We start from the raw sequence: 22412 nt of genomic DNA on the forward strand, positions 1-22412 counted from the left end.
GTTTCCTTTATTCAGTCTTCCAGCCAATCTGCCCCAAGCCGGTAGCTTTGCCTGGGGTTGTTGTGGCTTAAGTGCAGGATGTTGGCACTTGTTCTTGTTGAACGTCATCCTGCTGGCCTCAGTCCAGTGATCCAGACTGTCCAGATCCCTCTGTAGGGCCTACCTACCCCTGGGCAGATTGATGCTTCGTCCCAGCTTGATGTCATCTGCAGACTTACTGAGGAACAGCCTATTTCCTGAGCTCAATGTTAGGCAGATCATAGGGTGGCATGTGAGGATATCTGGGGCAGAAAGTTGGTGGTTCTAGCTGAGCTACTGAAAAATGAAATGGAGAGTGATGAATGGATTTTTTTGCCTCAGCAATCAGCAGCTGGCAAATCAGCTTCTTGGAGCACTGCCAAGCAGCAGTTTACAACAACCCTGCAGCTGCTCTAAAATAGGCTAGAACGCAACTGGCATGAAGCCACTTTCAGTTTTGGACAAGGATTCAGCCATCAAATTGGCAAACAGATGTGCTGGGATTGTGGCTTCGTTTGCTCATGTCTAACTCTCACAGAATGCAGTTGGTACCTACAAGTTCAATGCAGAGAATTTTGCATGAAACTTTTACAGGATAAATAGGTTAAAAACAAAAGCTCAAGTTTTTCTGAAGCATTGTTGTTGATGCTGTATATCTTGTTTCTGCTATTCTGCATTTCTTTCTGGGATTATTTTCTTATTCTGAATAATTTAAAAATGGACCAGCAAGAAAACTCAGTTGGACTAAGCATTTTCAAGGAGCAAATTAAAATGCAATTATTCTGAACTGTATATACTGTAGTTTTCATATAAACGTTTGAGCGATAGTGAAAGAAAACTTGCAAGACGTTCAAAGTAGGATTAGATGTTATCGCGTGCTTTTTCTGTGATTTTTTGAGTGAGAAAAGTATTATTCTTGGAGAGAGGGGAGGATTTTTTTGTTGATTTTTGACTCCTCGTGGTCCACTCTTCTCTTTTCCTTACCAGAAGCTGTTCTTCAGTAATTTGTCATGAATGACAATGTAAATGCTTTTTGGCAATGTTTCTATTAAATTCTCTCAATTCTTTGGCTAGGTATACATCTGACAGCAGGATTCTGCCATTTCTTGTTGACCATCTATTTCATATTGTTGGAGACAAAGCCAAAGCAATGTCTTGGAGTGTTGTAGTACATTGTAAATTTTTTATGATGTTTTAAAAGTTAGTTAAATTGGCTGTCAGTTTGTCACCACCTGATGTTTGTTTAATTGATTGACACGAGGGAAATTTCAGCTTGCAACTTCACAAAACTGAGATGGACTTTCCCTCACCATGTGCATATATTAAATGCTTATTGGTACGTACTGACTGTTGCACACACATACATACAACAGCCAAAAAGCTGAAGCCAATATTTTGGCAACTTACAAATCCAGTATGTGTTTTCTAAAATGAAAATATATCATCCAGAACAACACTTTCAGAGCAAAGAAACAACACAGTATCAAATAACCACAATGGGGTATTTAATCTAGATCAAGTTAAAATAGCAATATGAAAAATGCTATAATCATATACTGTACCTTTTACTGATACCAGGCTAAAAATATGCCTTTTTTTGAACATGTTCTGCACCCTTCATTTTCAAAACCAGGTGATTGTTCTCTATTAATTCTAAAATATATCCTATTGGTAAAATTCATAAAACTTTTTTCCTACACTCTTGTTAAAAATTATTGTTCTGTTAACTGTTAAGCCATTCTTAGGATGACAATGTGTCATTCCTAAGACTTCCAACGGTGATCTAGCCTCTCTATCCAAGAGTATAGCCATCAGATGCAAAATGCTTAAATTCTAATTATTCATGGCTCATGTTGTTTTTGACTGAGTACCATAGCTGAAAGAAAGCAGGGAGAAGCTGATTAGTTGGATAAGATATGCTTTCACAGGCTCTTCAATAGTAGCTGTAAGAAGAGAAGCACTTAATTTCTAACCTTTTTCCTGGAGAATGTACAACACAATGGGAACTCTGAAGCATTCTTACGAAAGCAGATCACTGTCCATCACTAGTGCCAATTTTTTCTGTTAGAGGAAGATTGTGAATCATCTTAAATGTATATTATTTTGTTTTCCATCAGTTTAACTTCAATTCTAAAAAAATATAACCAGAACTATTTGAAGTAAATAATGAAACAGAGTATTTATAAGCACAAAGAAGAAAACAAGATTAACGAGAGCCAATATTGATAACAAATCAAATGAATTGCCAAACCAATCTAATTTCATTCAGCAGAATGGTGGCAGACCTTCTGGCTGGGAAAAAATAGCTGTAGTTGACAGACTTCTTGTCTTCTAGTCAGGCTTTTGACATTGTTTTATAAATGTACTGTGCAGACTAAATGAAACAAATACAGAACAAATTGGAGAACTGTTATTGGGTATTATTTAGCCAATGTTAAAACAGTAGGTTATAATAAGTAGGGTTTTATGGTGTGGATTAGAGAAAAAATTTATTATATTTACAGATGGCATGAAGTTGGGCAGGGTAGAAAACGTTAATGAATAAAACCAGAATACAGAATGATATATTGGATGAAAGATCAGAGGAAAAAATGATGAGATGCAATGAAGACAAAGGAAAAATTATGGCTATCTGATGACAGTCAGATACAACTTTGTAATAATCTTATATGTAAAAATCTTGGAACTGTTGTGGCTATGCAGGTGATTGGGAGATAACTTTAAGTGCTGTATTCTTGAACCACCTACTTCAAGAAAAAATGTTGAATTACTGAAGATAAGTAATTACTATAGTGAAGGCAAGTGAGGGTGACTCAGATCTAGTAGACAAAAATAAAAGATTGATATAATATTTTAAATTCTAGCGGAGAGAAGAGCAAGAGGTAGCTTGACAGCTTTCTTCAAAGACATGAATAGTTATCCAAAGATGAAACAGTAACTCTTTCTTCATTTCCATCATAGATGGAAATAGGAGAAACAGACTTGCAGGCAGAATGATTTTGTTTAGACATTAAGAGTACCTTTCTTAAAAGTAAGGATAATGTTGTGGAAAAGGATATCTGAGAGAAAAGTAGAGATTATATTAATGATATTTTTTACCAGCTACTTAAAAAATAAATCAAGAACAATATGGAGTTAAGCGGATCCTGGCCAGAAGTGTAGAACAGACTGGATGTCCCATTGTGAAATTCTTCTGAGTTCTGTGATACATAAGTATGTTAACATATATTTCCTATTTCTCACCACTTTGATTACTCCTATGTCAGAGTGAATTCCTTCCATTGGGGAACAATGTAGATAATTTCATTTACAGAAGCAGCTCCTGAAGAGCTGGGTTTTTTTGTTTTATTATTGAAGAAGTGACGTTCCCAGAATGTGAAAGGAAATATTGTTTATTAAAATGTCCAAGAAATATTCAAGAATACGAAAATCCAACATCTTAAATGCTTTACTTTGCTTTCATGAAATACATTAATTAGTTTATATTTATAAGGGCATTTATCTGCATTTATAAGTGCAGATTTAGATACATCGGTGTTTTTACAATTTGTGTAATTGTTGTTGAATGGACCACCAATTTCTCAGTTGACAGAAGGCATAGGTTGACATATGGTAACTTCAGAAACTCTCTTACTACAAGCATATGTATTTTTTGGCAGGGCATTAAATTTGAATCTCTTGTTCCAGTAGGAAGATTTTATTTACTGGCATGGGGGGGGGAGAAGTTACTGAACTTGGGTTTCCCCAGGAACAATTCCCTAGGAATTCAACTGAATTTCATCTCAACATCTGTGTGCTTCAGGCAAAAAAAATCTAAGCAATACTTTTCAGAAAAGTTCTACTCCCATTTTTTAGTCTGGACACAATCAATACTGAATTAAAAGGAAAAACATTATGCCAGTATTGATCTTTCTCAAAGCTGCTGTTTCTGATGTTTAAAATGTACAGCAGTACTTGTGTTGAAGCCTCCTTTTGAATCTGTTTTGAAGAAGGTCCATTAGCATGACTATACAATTAAATAAAACAAAAAGGTTACGCGCCATTGATATTGATTTTTATTGTTCTTCTGCTCTGCTTAAAAAAGAAATGCAGGTAGAGTGGTGCAGATTGTCCTAGAACAATATGTAAGTTTCATGGAAACATCCTGAAGTACTTTTTTTTTTTTAAGCAAAATATTGTTGTAATGATAGGGAGTGTTTTCGATTCTCTCAGCTTTGTTCTGCAGTGCCTGAGCCCATATAACAATGTAAATGTCAAGAAGCTGCTATTGTGTACTGTCAGAGTTCTGTTGCAGAAAGCCTGTGTATTGTAATACTTTCTTTTTTTTCCATATGAATGGTAGAACTTGGTAGTTTTGTCAGTAAGTGTGACAGGAATAAAACAAGGGAAAACACATATTCCAAAATAGCTTAGAAAATAAAGTACAATTGATATTATTATTAGAATCTATCCTCACATAACTGCAGATAACGGATTTTAAGTAGGTTACATCAACAACTTTTGAAACTCGTTTAAACACAGCTTCCAACTATTTAAGCTTTATTGGGCAAATTGGTGTCATATATAGTTTGCAAAAATTTATAGAGAGATGAAGCTTTCTTATGAAGCCACATAGGCTCAAAGTTCAAGTTCCTCCAGGCACTAGGCTTCTGAACATTCGTGGCTTCACTACTACAATTCCTCAGCCAGAAACATATCTCCTCGTGAAGTTACCTATTACAGTCACTAAACAGGAAAAATCTTGCTTTGACTCTACTAATGTTTTCCCATCTACAATTTACTTAGACTCCAAGAATATGTATGTACTAAATGCATGAGAGAATAATTAAATGTAGTCCCATAGGCGAATTACATCCTTCCCAGTTAGGTAATCAGAGGTCAGAATGAAATATCACACAAGATAGAAATCTAAGGTAAACTGACTTGCCAGACAAATTGCCCTTATTTTTAAAAAGTACCAGTGTCTGCATATTCACAAGCAAATCAAAAGTTGTTACCACACTGGAATTCTTACATTGTACTTTTTTCAGACAGTTGAAGTAAACTTACTGCTCTGCTCTAGCAGAGCACATTGGCATGTGTTTAAGTGTAAGTACACCGTAAAACACCTAGATTCAAGGGACATTGAAAGCTGAGCTTAAATGAAGCATGAAGATTCTCTCAAAAGATGGTTCTTTATGTTTCCTAATATTTTAGAGTGTTCAGTGTTGATCTCTAGTCAATAAAAATTCTTGTTGTTCCATCATATTTAATGCTCTTGAAAATCTGTTTATAAGATTTATATTTATCTTTTTACTAAGTTCTGAAAAAAATTTATCTCTGATTTTAGTTATTTATTTAAAGAAATACCTCAAATAATTACATATGATAAGTATTTGTCAATGTTTAATTTTCTAAATGAATGAATGAGGAATTCTTCTATTTTATGCTAGCAGTGTTTTGGGAGTTTGAGCAGCATTGGAGATTCACCTTTCATTTCAATGCTCAGCCTTGTACATTATACATTGTGATATAGTGAGGAGTGTTTTGTGTACTCTCTGCCATTTTCCTGCTAAGATGTTCTGTTACTAAAACTTCTGGGTTTTGTTTGTTTGTTTTTTATTTGCTCCAGGCTACATATCCAAACAGAATGGTGAGCCAAAATCTCAGCACAAGGGACAGAAAGTCAGCACATATTCCCACCGAGGACCCTTTTAGATACTCAAACAGCCAAGCAACGGCCTATGAAAGCAAGAGCTGTCAACTGTCTAATTTGTGTCTGAGCAACCTCCTGAAAGAGAAGGAGATAGTGGAAGTCATCAAGCATACTAGAGGAGCCTACGAAGCCCTCACTTCGGAGGCCACCCAGAATGGTTTGGCCACCACGGCACCTAAAACAGCAAAGCCTGCATCTCAGACAGACCGCTACCCACCGTTCTCAGGAGCTCCAAAAGACCATACTGCTGTACCTCAGCAGCACACCACTTTCACAGGCAGACTTGGACAGCCTCCAAGGGGACCCATCTCTTTACATATGTACAGCAGGAAAAATGTTTTCCTTCACCACAATTTACACACAACAGAGCTGCAGACTTTAGGTCAACAAGATGGGTAGCAAGGTTCTTGTCTTCTTGCCATAGAGTGCGAGTTCACTGCAAGGAAACATAAGCTCACACAGAGCTGAATAATAAGTTTTTACCTACTGCTACCTTTACTTGAAAAAAATATATTAAAAATTAACGTTCTCTAGGTTTCATACTTTCCCATCTGTAACTGTAGGAAAAGGGTAAACTAGTTTGCTAAATAACTAGGTTGATTTGTCACACAAAAGTCACTATGGTAGAATAAAAGGGACCGTTGGGCTGGCATTGCTGGTCCAAAGTTGGCTGTTTTTTTTTTTCTTTTGTTTCTATAAAGCCACTAACATCCCCTGAAGTTCTAGAAAGTGGTCTTAAATAATAGTGTATGCTTAATAATGTTACTGTTAAAGTAGATGTGAGGAATGAATAGATAAATAATTAGTAAACCCTATTGAATTACATAGAGAGTAAAGAAATAAAGAGTAAGAAGTCTCTGAACCTCTTAAACCTACAGTGAAATTTGCTCACTTGTAGATGTGTGTTACCACTTCTTGCTGTACATGTTTAATCAAGGCCTCATGCCACAATTAGAGGAAGTGACATTTCTTCATCTACAAGAAAGATCACAGAGGCTCACTGGGTAATTGAATCAAAATAATTGGAACAGAAAGTAATGATGACAACTTGATTTCTCAACCTTCTTTTTCCTCTCCCTACCTTTTTTTAGCTACATTTGTTCTGATCTTTTTGTTCTGCAAGCACACATCACATTGAGGTGATGGTTGTTCTCTGCAGACACTATATCGCTCATGACACAATGTCACAGTCTGTGTTACCAGGGCTGCTCCAAAAGTAATGCTTCCTGTTTTATTATGTTAGCACGTGGTATCAGAAGTGGATGTTAGTGGTAGGATAGAGGTTGATCCTTTCCAACAGTATTCCATTACATTTTATTGCCATGCAACAGATGGCAGCAGAAGAGCAATCTGAAAAAATGGTGTCTGATGGAAGTATACACAAAGCAAAGGTGTATGAATTCCTTCATAGTGGAAAAAAGGCACCCATTGACATTTATCGATCCTCACTGAGCAGTTATAGAGACAAAACAGTGCATGTGAGGACAATGAGGTTATGAGTGATGTGCTTCAGCAGTAGTGATGGCAACAGTGGTTTACTCCTGCTGGTGCAGATGTTTAGGAGCATTGCATGCAGGCTCTTGTTCATCACTGGTAAAAGATGTATAGCTAAGGGTAGAAAACTAGTATTGTGTAGCTGAGAATTTGCTCTATCGAATAGTGTTATTGCGCTCTTTGTATCTATTGTAGTTTCCATGGAGATAAAAAGCATTCCTTTCAGAGCAGCCTCTATATAATGGATTGTATAACTTCATTTCACTTGCTGAATTAAAAAAAAAAAAAAAAAAAAGTGAAAGATTATATTAAGTGAAATTATCATATTACTGAGTCTAAACTATCTGTGTAAATCGTAATTTCTGTGGACCATATCTGCACTTCATGGCGTATAGTAACTCATTAGGTTTGCTAGTCTTGACATGTTAAATGCAAGTGAGATGAAGCAAATACTACCTGACATGCAGCTTGCCGATCTCATGGGAACATGAATTCATTTGATCATGCTACAGAACCCAAAGGCTTGTCAGCACCAGAAGAACTGGTTCTCCCCTTTTATAGGGCTTGAAAACAAGTATCATGGACAGGATGCTGTAAAATGTGGTACGTACTGAACATGACAGTTTGCAACCTCTCTTATGGCAGCTAATCTGTTTGAATGATATTAGGATGTATAGTTAGTAGCTTATAAATAATCTGGATGTTTAAATATGACTGAGGCAGATCTGAGACAAGTCACACCTCTGTTTAACTGGTGATAGATAATGAAAGGCAAGGGAATAGCACATTCTCACAAAAAGAAACAAACTAGTGTGACAACTAAAGTAGCAAACGATGCAAAAAGATTTTGTAACTTCTAGTAACTTTTAAAGGTAAGTGATACAGGGCATATAAAAGGAATTAATTAGACAAATCCTACCTAATGTTAAACATATCTGCTAAACCACTTAATATTTAGATGAAGGCAAGGGTTGGATACGTTAACAATTAGATTATGAGCTTGACAGATATTCTGCAAAGTTCAGCAGCCTAACCTTTCAGAATTCTATTTCTTGAGGGTTTTAATTAGAGCAGAGGAAATTGAATAATGTTATCTGATGTTGAAAAGACCCAGTTTTGTCTAAGTATGTTATGATGATAATTTTGAGTGTCCTGAGCTGGATACATAAGGATCAGTATAAGCATTTGCCAAACGTTTTTTGTGATTTTATACATTTATGTGTATATTGCCATTGCCAAAATAGAAAAAAAAATTGCAAACACAGCTTGACCGAATTAACTATGGGTTTTAAAGACTCATAGGCCTGCACTGAAACTGATAGTTTAAACTCTACCAAAAAGAAATAGTAATGACAGAATTTCACTATTAAGACTTATCTTTTTCTCTGAGCAGTCTCTTACAGTCATGGTAGATTGAAAGCACAGTCAGTTATTGATAACAATATATTTCAGTCTTGCTAATCTCAAGAATTGATGTATGCAATTATATTTCAGATCTGTACATAAATTAATATATAGCAATCAAGGGTATTTTTTCCAGGACACAGATATGCAACAACTACATTTAAAAACAAAATAATAATAAAAAAGAACAAAACAAAACAACAGCAATTGGGAAAAAAAAAAACAAAAAAAACCTCTTTAATTCTAACTTTATACTGTATCTGTAGTTGTTTTTTTTCCTGGAAAAACAGACTTTTGGATTACATTTTATTAAATAAATCCATCTACATATTAAAAAGAAAAATAAGAAAAAAAAGAAAAAGAAAAACACATTTTAAATGCTACTATTTTCTTGGAAAATCTTTTATAAAGCTGAATCTTAAAAAAAAAAAAAAAAAACACTGGAAAAAAAAACAGTTCCATTAAAGTGAGGAATATTTTTAAAATGTCATCTTGAAACTGTTTTGTATCAGTATTTTCAGCACTGTTATTTGTAATACTAAGTGTAAATCTCACCCAGAGAAGGATATTAGCCACATGTTAATATACAGTATGACAGTAACTATAAGACAGAGGTCCTTTGTTTGATCCTCTTGTGTACATACTAAATCATAAAGCAATGGCATGTGGACATTCTTTCAGTAAATTGATTCCTTTGTATTAAAAATCTCTAGTTTTTTAAGAGTTTCATGTATAGAATGATTTGTACATTTCTCCAAGGCTGTACATATCCAAAGACATGACACCAGGGGAAAAGACATTATTTTTGCCACAGAAGTACCTTTTTTTTTTTTTTTTTTTTTTTTTTTTTTTTTTTTTTTTTTTTTAAATTAAAGTTCCTGTACATGAAGCATAACTGTAAAATTTCTACTGAAATTTTTCTTCTTGTTACTTTCATATTTTATGGTGTTATAGAGGGCATTTTAAGAAGGAGGAAATCCCTAAAGAAAAGCTGCTTCCGTTTGAATCAGTATCCCATTTTTTGAAGCAGCCACTTGGCACAAGAAACATTATATGTGCCCTAAATACTTTTTAATGATACACATTGTATGGGAACTGCTGAATCACAGCCTGAACCTCTGATTGACCACCTGAGGGGAGCAATGAGTCAGCCATGGGAGCACAGGTGAAGGCAATTCACCTGTGCTACTGAAAGGGGTGGAGCTTTGCTCCACTTCTGCTAGACCCCATTTAAGAGCTGACTACGACAGGGGAAGGATCTCTTTTGGAGACTGCTTCTCTTAGAGTTTTCTCAGCAAGTCCAGGGTAAGGGTAAGTTTTCGATCCATTCTTCTTTAGTATGATAGCCTGTTTAGCCTAACTTTCTTGTGTATTTTTTAATTATAACATCCATGTATTCGTTCATTATACACGTGTGAAGTGGTGTATTGTCTTCATTATGATCCTTACTTCCCTAGAGTAATTACATTCTACAAAATACATTTTATGCAATCACAGGATGGCTTGGATTGGAAGGGACCTTAAAGCCCACCAAGTTCCAACCTCCTTGCTATGGGCAGGGTTGTCATCCATGGAATCAGGCTGCCTAGAGCCTTATCCAACCTGGTTGTTGAGTAGTATGCAATAATATACTAGGACCAATCTTAATTATAAATTATTAAGATGGAAGGAAAGCACCCGTCCAGCACAGTTCTTTTCTTTGGTTTTCAAAACACTGGAAGAGTTGTTTTTTGTTTTGTTGTTTTTGTTTGTTTGTTTTATTTCTGTATTACTTGTGTGTGTGTGTGGATTAAGTAGAAATGGTAATTCTATACTGGAAGGAAAAGTCTTTCCACAGAATCCCTCCATGTTTAGGGAATTTGGTAGCATCAGAAAGCATTCCATAGGATGAATTTTTGCTTCTATATACAAAGCAAAGCAGATAGTGAAGGTTCTTTTTTTTTTTAAAACCCAGGCATTTTAGTTAATTGCTTTTACTTCCAGAATACACACAGATATGCCAAATGGGCTTTTCTTATATGTCTTTCTTTCTGATAGCTTTGATATTAAGTTTTTCCTGACTAAGATTTTTGCATATTTGGAGCATTTGAAAGCTTACCTTGGCTTTTCAGGTTTGTCACACAAGTGCATTCTAGTCGCTACCTAAAAATTGGTGACATCGTCTTTCCCAAAAGCTAGTGATTTCTGACTGCTCTTATGGCGTAACTATTATGTCTTCACTGGTTTGATCAGCACACCATTGACTTCAATTAAGTCACACTGAGTGCGTCACCTGATAACTGGGATTGTGGCCCTTCATGCACAAACTGTCTCAAGTTATGTGGAAAAGGAGATCTCAAAAATTTGATCCAACAGAAACACCAACTCACAATCTAGGAAAAATTTAATCTTTTTTTTCTTTCTTTGTAGTAGTATTCAGAAATAAAATAACAGAATACCATCAACAAAACAACCACAGCAGCAACAAAAACACCAGAAAACTTCTTATACAATTCCGAAGATCATAAATGAAATCCCCTCATACAGTAGAGTAACGGTAACTTCTAGCAAAACTTTGAAATACATCTGAAAATCCACTGCAGTCTTCTTACAAAATTGTGGAGTGACTGGAAAAATGAGGGTCTGTATCTGAGTGCATTAATGAAATATTTCACAGCCTCTTTTTTTCCCAAGTCTACTGATGATTATTTATTTATTATTTTCTGAAGGAACACTTGCAGTTTGATGCTTATGCCAGATAAAATATAGAATACAGTTTGAATGTATGCTGAGGAAAGTGATGGGGGCTTCTCTCATCTTGGAGGAATGTGTAGTGTCCTCTCTAGGACTCATTTTAATCTTCCACTGTCAGCAAGAACTTGGCAGAAGCCTCTCAGGAAAAGAGCATTCTCAAATCATATGGGCCATAGCTGCCTTTATATTCACTTTCCTTTAGCATGTTCTACATAAGGCACTCCTGACATCATTTGGAAATTTCAAGAATTTTCAAGCTGCAAAATGTGTTTCACTGGGATTTAGCCAATCAAGTCCAAGATAAAAATGTCATGTGCTGCTTTAAACCTAGTAAACTCTAGTTGTTTGTATCATGCTTTCTCGCAGATTTTTTTGTCCAAGTTTTGAGAACATGTGCACTGTGATGCTCATGATGCTAACTTCTTACAGTATAAGAGACATTGGAAATCTGTCCTCTGAGGGGCTCAAGATATGCAGTTTATTTCCTAGGGCAACTGTGTGAACTTAAAGGATTTTCTGTTGTTGCAAAAGTAATGGTAAGGGAACTTATTTATTATCTATTTTAGAAATATTTCATGGTTGTGGTTTTTGGGGCTTTTTTTTTTTTTTTTTTTTGTTGGAATATACTTAAAATATTATTGGGGAAAAAAAAATTCTGTAACTTATTAGCATCAATTTCCTGTAAGTTCTTAGTAGCCATGGTTGTCACTTGCATTTTGTAGCTCTGCTAAATATTTTCAGATGTGCCATTTTTGTTGCCTTCATTACCAGCAAATCTTACTCTTTTTATTGTTCTTGCCCTCAGTCCTGTGTTAAAGATACAGAGGACTGTCGAGGATTTCTACGCAAGTAATCCTGCCTATATAAAGTAGAGCAAGAATAAACTTACTTGAAGGTCTCTATGTGATCCCTGGAGATTGAAAATCTATTCAGTTTGATCTGAACTAGGCAACATTTGAGAGACCCTGATGGATGTGACAAGTGTCACTATCTGTTGGTTTCCAAAATCTTTATAGACACGACAGAGAATAAAATATACCACAAATAAAGGCTTTTGTTGTGTACGAATAATGTTGCCTTATATTTTGTACTTTGACCCTTGCTGTGCCTCTCTTTCAGAAATATTTTGTATAGATACATGCATAGGCTGACTATGCAGACAGGCTACACAACATCACCATTTCTGCTTTAAGAAGGCTCCTCTGGATTCTCTTAATATCTGTTCAGTAAAATGTTTAAACTATCCAGAAAGAATCTCAAGCACCTATGTAGAGAAATATATTACATGGTTTGATCCCATTTTCATCACACTGGAAAAGCCCTAGTAGCATAAGTATAATGTATATGGATAACAACAGTATTAGTGGAATTAAAATTTATTTTTATTTTTACATTATGTCAGTGCACTTTATATGAGGGCTTAATGGGAATTACGAACTAGCTTGCATTAATTTTCTTAACAAAACTTGACTTAAACAGGGTTCAGAATTTTCTGCTTAACTTTAAGCATGTAAGCAATCTCCTAAAGGTAAAAATGGAGAAAAAAAAATATTAAAAAAAAAATCTGATTCTTTGGAAAGATAACAAACAAATAATATATTTTCTAACATAAACAATTTCATTCTTATTTATTGTTTGAAAGGTATGATATATAAAAAGTGTATTTCTTTTTGTATAAATACTCTTCAAGGCTCACAGATAAGTAGAAAAGATAAGAAACAGCCTTCCTGCTTCAGTCCAGCTATAACATTGTGCTTTGTTTTCCAAATCATTAATTTTTTTTTTCAGTAATCTGTCTGTTTCTTTCTCTTGGCTAAGAGTTTGAAAAGAGATAATAAAAGGACTTTGTATATATTCCGCACGTTGCATGTAGAGATAATCAATGTTACATGAAGAATATAAGAAATCAGAATTCTTAGTGATGCGTCTGATGTTTAAGCAAGATGCTCAACACTGTATAAAATCCATGTAAGTGGATGTTTTGTAACTGGGAAAAAATCTAGTGAAAGGTAAAAGGTAGCAGGTTGATAGCTGTTTTTCCTTATATATCTGTTTTCTTTGAGTTATGTTAAAGTAATATTTGTAAAATAAACCTCTTGGAGTACAGAAAAATGATTGCTCAACACCACCAAGAATGGATAAGGGTAATTCCATGTACAAGAAAATTTATGTATTTTTATTACCATAGTATTATGTTTGCTTGAAGTATAAGCAGAACAACACTAACACACTTCAACAAAGAAAAGAATCAGAAGGAAAGAGTGTATTTATCTAAAACACCTTGCGCATCATGTAGTCCTTTCTAACTTTCCAAAATAGGTTTATATAACAGTACTTCATGAGGACATAGTAGTGCCATTATGCTAGGTATCTATGTTCTCTAAATAACAAGGTAACATTGAAGGTGGCCATGGTCCAGTGTATCCAGAGCTACATCTACTTTAAAGGTCATTTGTTTTTTTGCTAGTTTCTTTTGTTTCTTTTTCACTTTCCAATGGATGGCCATAATTATTTTGAGAAAATTTTACACAGCTATCTCCATAAACAGTGTGGCCTATGCGAAATTCAAACTGATACGGAGAGATTATATGGTTTTGAAAATTATACCTATTCTTTAATTCTAAAAAAGGTCAGTAGAGTGCTTTAGGCATTTTTTTATTATTATTATTTTTATTCCATTGAACTACAGATAATTCTGCTTTGTTTATTAGCCTTAGAAATTTTATATGAGCCTTTTCTTATTGTCTGAGTATCTTGCTGTTCAGGATGGCAAATTGTTAGAACTAGTTGTCAATACAAAATTTGAAGGACTAATTATATTTGTATTATATTATACTAAACATCCACTTAGTTTCAACAACACTGCAGCAATGTTGTAAACAGTTTCTTAAATGTAATTCAAAAAACAATGTATATTATATGAATTAAGGGCTTTAAAAAGTTACAATAATGATAACTGGAGAAAAATATTCACGTAAATACTAAGAATCAAGTATAAATAAATACATCGTTGGAGAATATGGAAAAAAAAATCAATTCTATATGAGGCAATGGAAGACATTTTGCTGTTCACGATTTCACACTGATGATTCAGAATATAACTTAAATTTTAGAAGAAGGAAATTCTAATTACTTAAAATGGTAATTTAAGATCAAGTTGGGGTCACGTATACAGTAGTGAAGGTATCTGATCCCCCAGTAATTCATGTTCAGTTAAGTTCAGAGAAAAACTATCTAAGGTCTCATTGAACAAGTTCATTGGTGATTTTTAGTGTTTACCCTACAAAGCCAAGAATTAGTTAAATCCCAATTTCCATTTAAGAGATAAATATTACTATAATATTTAAAAAACTTGAGGAATAACACTGTCTAACATCTGATTTATCACCATATTCTCTGATTTTTTTTTTTCCTCATTTGTATTGTTTTAATAGTTTATGTTACGTGCAATAAGAACCTGATTGTTTCAAACTTTACCTTTGTGCACTGACTTAAAAAAAAAAAAAAATACCACACCAAACAACAACACAGCCTTTGGAAGCAAACACTTTTGTCTCTGAAGAATATCAAGCAGCATTCTTTTGTGTTTTTTTTAATTGGATTACCGAGGATGTAATTGCTGTGAGTTACTTTGAAGAGTTATTGCACTTCATTAAACAATCCTACAAGATTCTATTCATATTATTTAATGGACATTTATTTGTTCTTATTTCTAGTTGACATCATTTTTACTTTTACATTTTATGACAAAAAAAATGTATATTTTTTGAATATTTATGTGAACTTTTAATTTTAGATGTTATTGTAGAACTGTACATCAGTATTTCCATTCCTGAAGTTAATATAAAGGGCTCTTACACTTTTATTTCCCTTCTTCCAAAAAAAAAAAAAATTGGTTAATAAAAATCCTGTGTTATTCTATGATGATCTTGTGGTGTTTTTCTTTGAAGTATCTTACGTTTATTTGGCTTTTCTTGATAGTTATATTGGTGAAATACATACTGAACTTTAATAAATGCGAACACTTCAGAATCTTTATGCTATGAAAAATCTCTTAATAAGACATATAGCCTTTTTTTCCTAATCTCTTTAATGTGCTGATGAGAATTGTAGATTTAAGCTATTTGCTACTGTGCTATCAGACAGTCACAGAAAAATGCAGTCCTTTTTGCACTATTTCCTGAGTATTGAAGTAGTTTTGCAACAACTGTTCTGTTCCCTACACTGCTTCCCATTTGTTCTTAGCATAAAAATAGTAATTTCCATAATCAAAACAAGGCCTGACTTTATCTTTTATATGTACAACTTCTTGCTCTCCTATATTCTATATGTTTGCTTATTGTCCCTAGCAGTATTTTAAGAAAACCTGTTCCACAATACTCCTCTACTTTGCTTCATCTTCCTTGAAGTATATCTAAATGAACATCTTAGCTTTCAAAGGCCATAATTGTTAGTATTGTTATTCAAATACAGAAATAAATAAGCAAATTTTTACATTTGTAAGGCTATAAAGTATGTCATCGTTGTGTTGTATTAGTAAAAGAAGTATGAGAAGTATAACGATTGCTGACAATCTTGTCAACAGCAAAAATGCTACTTCAGCTTATTCCTGATGTGAAGAATTCTTCTGGGTATTCTTAGTCCAGCAGGTTTATTTACAACACCAGCAACAAACCATTTTCAGTCCCAGCTCAACCTCAGATTGGCCTCCATTTCTGCATCCATAAAATATTGAAGCTCATTTCACAGTACTTACATGTCTACCACTCTCTTATTGATAATGTTAAAAATGTATCTCCTACTCTAAAGTTTTTTGTTACTTTTCCTTTACAATGTTCAGTATCTTCTCCATTTTAGTGATGTATATACTCTTGCCTTCTAGCATTTGAGTGCCTTGCTGGAATATGAGGGAATATTTTGTTTACGGATATATATTATAAATATACTATGCAAGTGTATGTGTATCTTCAAAGGAAAAATAAATCTGAAATACATTATTAGTATATCAGAAGAAAAATACTTTCTAATTTTGATAGTGTTATACCATCCCATATCTATACAGAACACTAATATTTTCCTATGAATTTAAACTGCAGTATTATTATTCTACTCAATAATAGTAAATTACAATCAAATTAGATTGAAGTGATTTGAAATTTCCACAGGTTATACAGTTTTTAGGAGCCTCAGAAACTTCCTTAAGTGATAACACTTTTTTGAAACTTGTGAAGCTTGACTTGTTGCCAAGATGATGGATGTTTTAGCGTTTGTATGGTGGCTGTCAAAAGTGCCTGAAAATTTCTCAGTGTTCACACGCTGTAAATGTTTCCTTATTTCTCTATAGATTGTCTGCATTTTTTATGATACAATAGGTTGGGAATTTTTTCACTATCACGTCACTATCTCAAAAGTTACTATTACTTGGACTGAAACAATATTCATCAAACAGCAAAGTAATTTATGCATTGTTCAGCTACATAATGTGATGTTCAAAATAGAATTTTTGCAGATAGCCCAGAAGACACAAACTGAACAACACTCTGTATCTGCTATAAAGCACTGTTCTTGCAACAGTAATTTTTTTCCAGTAAACAGATTTACCTACTGAGAAGTAAAGAGGAACAGGCAAGAACAGAGAAGGTATCAACAATCACAATGGCTCAGGTTGGAAGGCACTCAAAATGATGTCAACTAGGGATTCATTCTCACAACTGCATTCTCATATCGTTTTGAATATTTTTGAGGATGGATATTCTCCAATCTCTCTGGGCAGCCCATGCCAGTGTTCAATCAACTTTACAGTTAAAAAGTTTTTTTTCTTACGTTTATGCAGAATACTTTGTGTTTCAGTTTGTGCCTATTGCCTCTTGTTTTGTAATAGGTACCATGGGAAAGAGACTTGCTCCATCATCATCTCTCCACCATGAGGTATTGATACACTTTGATTTCCCTGCAGTCCTGTCTTGTAGGCACTTATTTATTTGAATGCATGCGACATGGGCCTTAGTAGCATGTGTGCATTGATTACAAATTCTCACACGTTGACAGATATAACCACCTACTTTACTTGCTAGCCTGTGGGTGAAAAAATCAGTACAAAATTGAACCAGATGTGACATTTTTCATTGTTATACTGCAGTGACTTAATGTGATAAAAGTATCTCTCATACACTTTGCCATAACAACAGTATTGAGGATGAAGTATGAAAAATGTAATTTAATTGCAATGAAAGCAGTTCTGATGATCTCCACTGCTAAGGATCTCAATTCACCATTCCAACTTTAAAATATTTTTCTAATTCTAATGGTATACCACTAGATGAGAGAACCATACTCATAAGAGCAACTTTTGTCAGATAGTTACTCTGCTTCTAACAGGCTTCTGTGTTCATTTTCATCTCCTCTTGGAGACAAAAGAGATGTATTTTACTACAGCTGACATTTCAGAAAGCACAATTAAAAGCCACATTAACAGTTGTTAATATGTGAATTTATTAATATGTGAAGGCAGTAACTGCACATTAAAATGACTTATATGTTTATTTGACCAAATACGGACCCAGTGCTTTGTGATTTGTGCTCAGCACAAGTAACTCATATAATGCAAGCAGTAAAAACTGGTATTATTATTTATAATGTTTTATTTTATAATAATGCTAAAGTTCTAATGCTTACTGTTGCTGTAGAATACCACATGGAGGAGAATGAGCTAAGTTACAATTTTTGGTTTTGGGCTAAAAGAAATACTAATATCTATTAAACAATTAAAGGAAATTAATTTCAAAGATATTTCAAGTGTTCAAAAAGTCCTAATAATCAGCATAGTTCTTTGAGTTCACCTCTCTTAATGACAAATACGAAGTACTTTATGTAAGAATTAAATTTCATTCAGAAACACCCTGTACATACTGATTTACTGCAAGATAACTTCTTTGTGAGCATAATTGCCCTTGAATTCAGCAAAGGAGGAAATGTTGTAACTACAAAAAGAATGCTTCAATAAGCCAGCTGAAATAATACCAGTAAGTTATTATTGTTCTACACTTAAGCATTATGATTAATTTTTTTTTTAATTACTGGGAGATTATTTAAATGTGTAGGGCCCAGTATTTTTTCACCTGTTATGTAAGATTTTTATTTATTTCTTTTCCCAATTCTGTAGTTTACTACTTGCTTGTGTGTTGCTATTGTTGGCCTACTATTACTTATCTATTATCTATCTCTTTCCTGTTCAATTGATGCTTCTTTTGAAAGTTGACCAAGACAAAATGAAATCAGTGGGACAGCTTTGATTTATTTAGCACAGTTTTGCAGGGAGACTTCTAGCTATGAATTAACACTGTGAGATTGTATTCCCTGTTCTGCTCATAATTAGGTTCTGTAATCCTGGGATAGTTATGTCATTTGCGTTGCTAATTTTGACAAATTTTTCAGATTATAGTAGCTTCAGGGCAGAATTTCTTCATCTCTAAGGGGTGGATCTGGAGGATTTTTAAACTCAAAATCTGCTCTAACACTCATTGATGCTCACAAAATATCCAATTTAAGATTTTTTTATGTAAACTCTTGTGGGCCTGCTGACGCTATTTTAAACTTTTCACCTTTCTTGCTGTAAAGATATTATTACTCACATTTGATTCTAAATCCTTTTTTTTAACCGACTTGAATGGCAAGCAAAAGACTGATACTATTAATGTATTAATGGGTTGTGATAAGGTTAGTTTTCTGCATAGTATTTGATTCTCATGGAGAAGCTGGCTGGCCGTGGTTTGGCTGGGCATATGCTCTGCTGGGTGAAAAACTGGCTGGATGGCTGGGCCCAAAGAGTTGTAGTCAGTGGAGTTAAATCCAGCTGACAGCCAGTCACAAGCGGTGTCCCCCAGGGCTCAGTACTGGGGCTGCTTCCATTTAACATCTTTATTAAGGCCATTTTATGTTCTTAATAAATCTTAATGAGGGGATTGAGTGCACCCCCAGTAAATTTGCAGACAACACCCAGTTGGGAGGGAGCCTGAGGGAAGAAGGGCACTACAGAAAAGACCTGGATAGACTGAATCAATGGGCTGAGATAAACTGTACGAGTTTCAATAGGGCCAAGTGTTGGGACCTGCATTTTAGTCACAACAACCCCAGACAACCCTACAGGCTTGGGGAGGAGTGGCTGGAAAGCCGCCTGGTGTGAAGGGACATTGGTGTACTGATGGACAGTGGGTTGAATATGAGCCAGCAGTGTGCCCAGGTGGCCAAGAAGGCCAATGGAATCCTGGCTTGTGTCAGGAATGGAGTGCTGAGCAGGACTAGGGAAGTCATCCTGCCCCTGCACTTGGCACTGGTAAGGCCTCACCTTGAGTACTGTGATCAGCTTTGAGCACCTCGGTACAGCAAGGACATGGAGGTGCTGGAGCAGGTCCAAAGAAGGGCGACAAGGCTTGTGAAGGGCTTAAAGAATATGTCCTATGAGGAGAGACTGAAGGAACTGGGAATTTTCAGTCTGGGGAAAAGGAGTGCTTACAGCAAGAGCAGGGTTGGTTTCTTCTTACTGGTGACAGGTGACAGGACAAGGGGAAATGGCCTCAAATTGCGCCAGGGTAAGTTTAGGTTGGATATCAGGAAAGGCTTCTTTACAGAAAGGGATGTTAAGCACTGGGATAGGCTCCCCAGGGAGGTGGTTGAGTCACCATCCCTGGATGTGTTTAAAATCCATTTGGATATGGTGCTCAGGGACATGATTTAGTGGACGGTTGTTAGTTAGGGTAGTACGGTTAGGTCATGGTTGGACTTGATGACCTTTAAAGTCTTTTCCAACCTGAGTGATTCTGTGATTTTATGATATGGTGCTGGATGTTCTGAATTTAGGAAAAAGAACAATATCGATAACACATCCATGTCTTTTAGCTGTTGCTAGGCACTGCTTACACTAAGTCAAGAACCCCTGCTGAGGATGCTGGGATGCAAAGGAAGCTTGGAGGGAACAAAATCGGGATAACTGATCTGGACTCACTAAAAGAGTGTACCATTCTATATGATATCATGCCGGACAATAAAACTGAGGCAGCTGGCAGGTGCAGGGGTATGTCACTGCTTGGAAACAATCTGGGCAGCAGTAACCATGTTATGTATCATTTGTTTTGTATGTTATTATATTATCACTATTATTCCTTCATTTTCCATTCTATTACTGTCTTTATCTCAACTATGAGTTTTACGTTTGTTTGTTTGTTTTTTTTTTTAATCTTCTCAGTTCCCTCCTCTGTCTTACTGGGGGGAAGTGAGTGAGCAGCTGTGTAATCCTTAGCTGCCTGCTGAGTTAAAACACAACAGGGGAGTAAAGAAACTGACTCGTAAGAACTAATGGAAAAGTGTTGGCTCCAACAAAAACTTTTAACTACTGAATTCTCTCTGATCACCATTTTGTTCAGTTAGAAAAAGACAAGCTAAGGTTTCTAAGTGTTCTACCAGAGTCAAGCCTTACTAAAGCATTCACTAGAGAAGTATCAGGTAAGTCGCATATAAGTGAGTAATCTTTATTAGTTTCCATGGAAACATGTTTCTATATAACCTGAGAAGGTAGCATATCTGCAAAACACAGTGTTAGCTCAGCCATGTGAACATTGTCACTGTTTAAGTAAAGGCGTTATGTGAATAACTAAATTGTAGAATTAAGAACTTGTATTCTGGAATGGTACCACTGCATAGCTGTTGCAATGTTGCTGTTTTATTAACTGGAATGACTGCTGGGTATTCACATAGGATTCACATGGGTCCCAAAAAGTTTGTTCTCCATTACATAAGTAATGAAAGCAAAGCAAGAAACTTATTTGAAAAATGTTTCAGCTTGTAACTAGTAGAAAAACTGACAGAACAGTTGTCAGTGATTTACGGGCTGGTTCAGCTCGGTCCCATGACTTGTGGGGCGGAGGGATCCATGGATCTGCACATCTGGAAAAGGGAAACAGAGGACCCCAAAATAATTGAAAACAGCATCAATAATCTGCGGAGAAACAAACTAATTTACTAAACATAGTATCGGAATGCAAGATAACACACTATAATACAATAGAATTAGAATTGAAGCTAATAAATCAAATAAAATGAGAGAGAGAATGTCTGAAATGTGGATAGGCCTCACCATGATGTTGAGGTGAGATGCATGGTCCAGTTGGGCAGCAGGGAGATGAAAAACAGCTGATGAAGAAGAGCCAACGAAGAAGAGCACATCAGGTGACCTTGCCAGGAGTTTATCTCCTCTCTGACTGCAAAGCCCCTGGGAATGTAGTTCTTCTCTTCTGGACAGGCACCCGGAACTTGAGCATTAACAGTTAAACTCCCAGTGCACTACATGATGTTATGATGTGGAATACTGATAACAAATAATCATAAAACCATGACAATAGTAAAGGCAACAAGTCATGCAAAGTAACTGGTGTTCTTTTTCTAAACATTTTTATATGTGTAAGTTAATTCCAGAGTCTTAGAATATTTTGGGTTGGAAGGGAGCTTGATTGTGTATTTCCTACAACCATCCACTGGATCAGGCTGCATAGGGCCCCGTCTAACTTGGCTTTGGATGCCTACAGGAAAGGGGAATCCGCAGCTTCTCTGAACAGAGTGTTTCAGTGGCTTACTACTCTCTGAATTTGAAAATTTCTTCCTAATATCTAACCTAAATTTTCTTTCTTTTAGTTTAGATTTGTTACCTCTTGCCTGTCACTACGTGCCTTGGTAAAGAGTCTTTCCTCATCTTTCCTGTAAGCTCCCTATAGTTACTGGAAGGCCTCGGTGAGATCTCGATGGAGCCTTCTCCAGACTGGACAAAACCAACTCTGCCAGGCTCTCTTCACGTGAGAACTGCTCCAGCCCTGTGATCATCCCCGTGGCCGCCATCTGGTTTTATTATAACAGGTCACGTCCTTGTTTTGGGGGCCCCTGAGCTGGATGCAGTTCTGCGGATGGGACCTCATGAGAACAGAGTAGAAGAACGGCACAATGACCTCTTTTGCCCTTCTGATCATATTTTGTTTGAAGCAGCCAAGGATAGTTTTGGCTTTATGGATTGCAAGTACAAGTT

At 35.4% G+C, this 22412-nt stretch overlaps 1 protein-coding gene across 1 annotated transcript in view; it reads left to right on the plus strand.

Annotated features, from left to right (window-relative positions):
• The window catches only part of CCSER1 (coiled-coil serine rich protein 1), a gene marked incomplete at both ends in the record, with an annotated part of 554815 nt that extends 548703 nt beyond the window's left edge, over window positions 1-6112 (plus strand). Inside the window, one exon of the mRNA XM_079534492.1 lies at window positions 5630-6112. Within this exon, the coding sequence (XP_079390618.1) occupies window positions 5630-6112 (483 nt within the window). The remainder of the gene's footprint in view (window positions 1-5629) is intronic.
• Window positions 6113-22412: the final 16300 nt, after the last annotated feature.

This window comes from Tetrao urogallus (genome assembly GCF_951394365.1).
Source record: "Tetrao urogallus genome assembly, chromosome: 4".
In the NCBI taxonomy this organism is placed as follows: Eukaryota; Metazoa; Chordata; class Aves; order Galliformes; family Phasianidae; genus Tetrao; species Tetrao urogallus.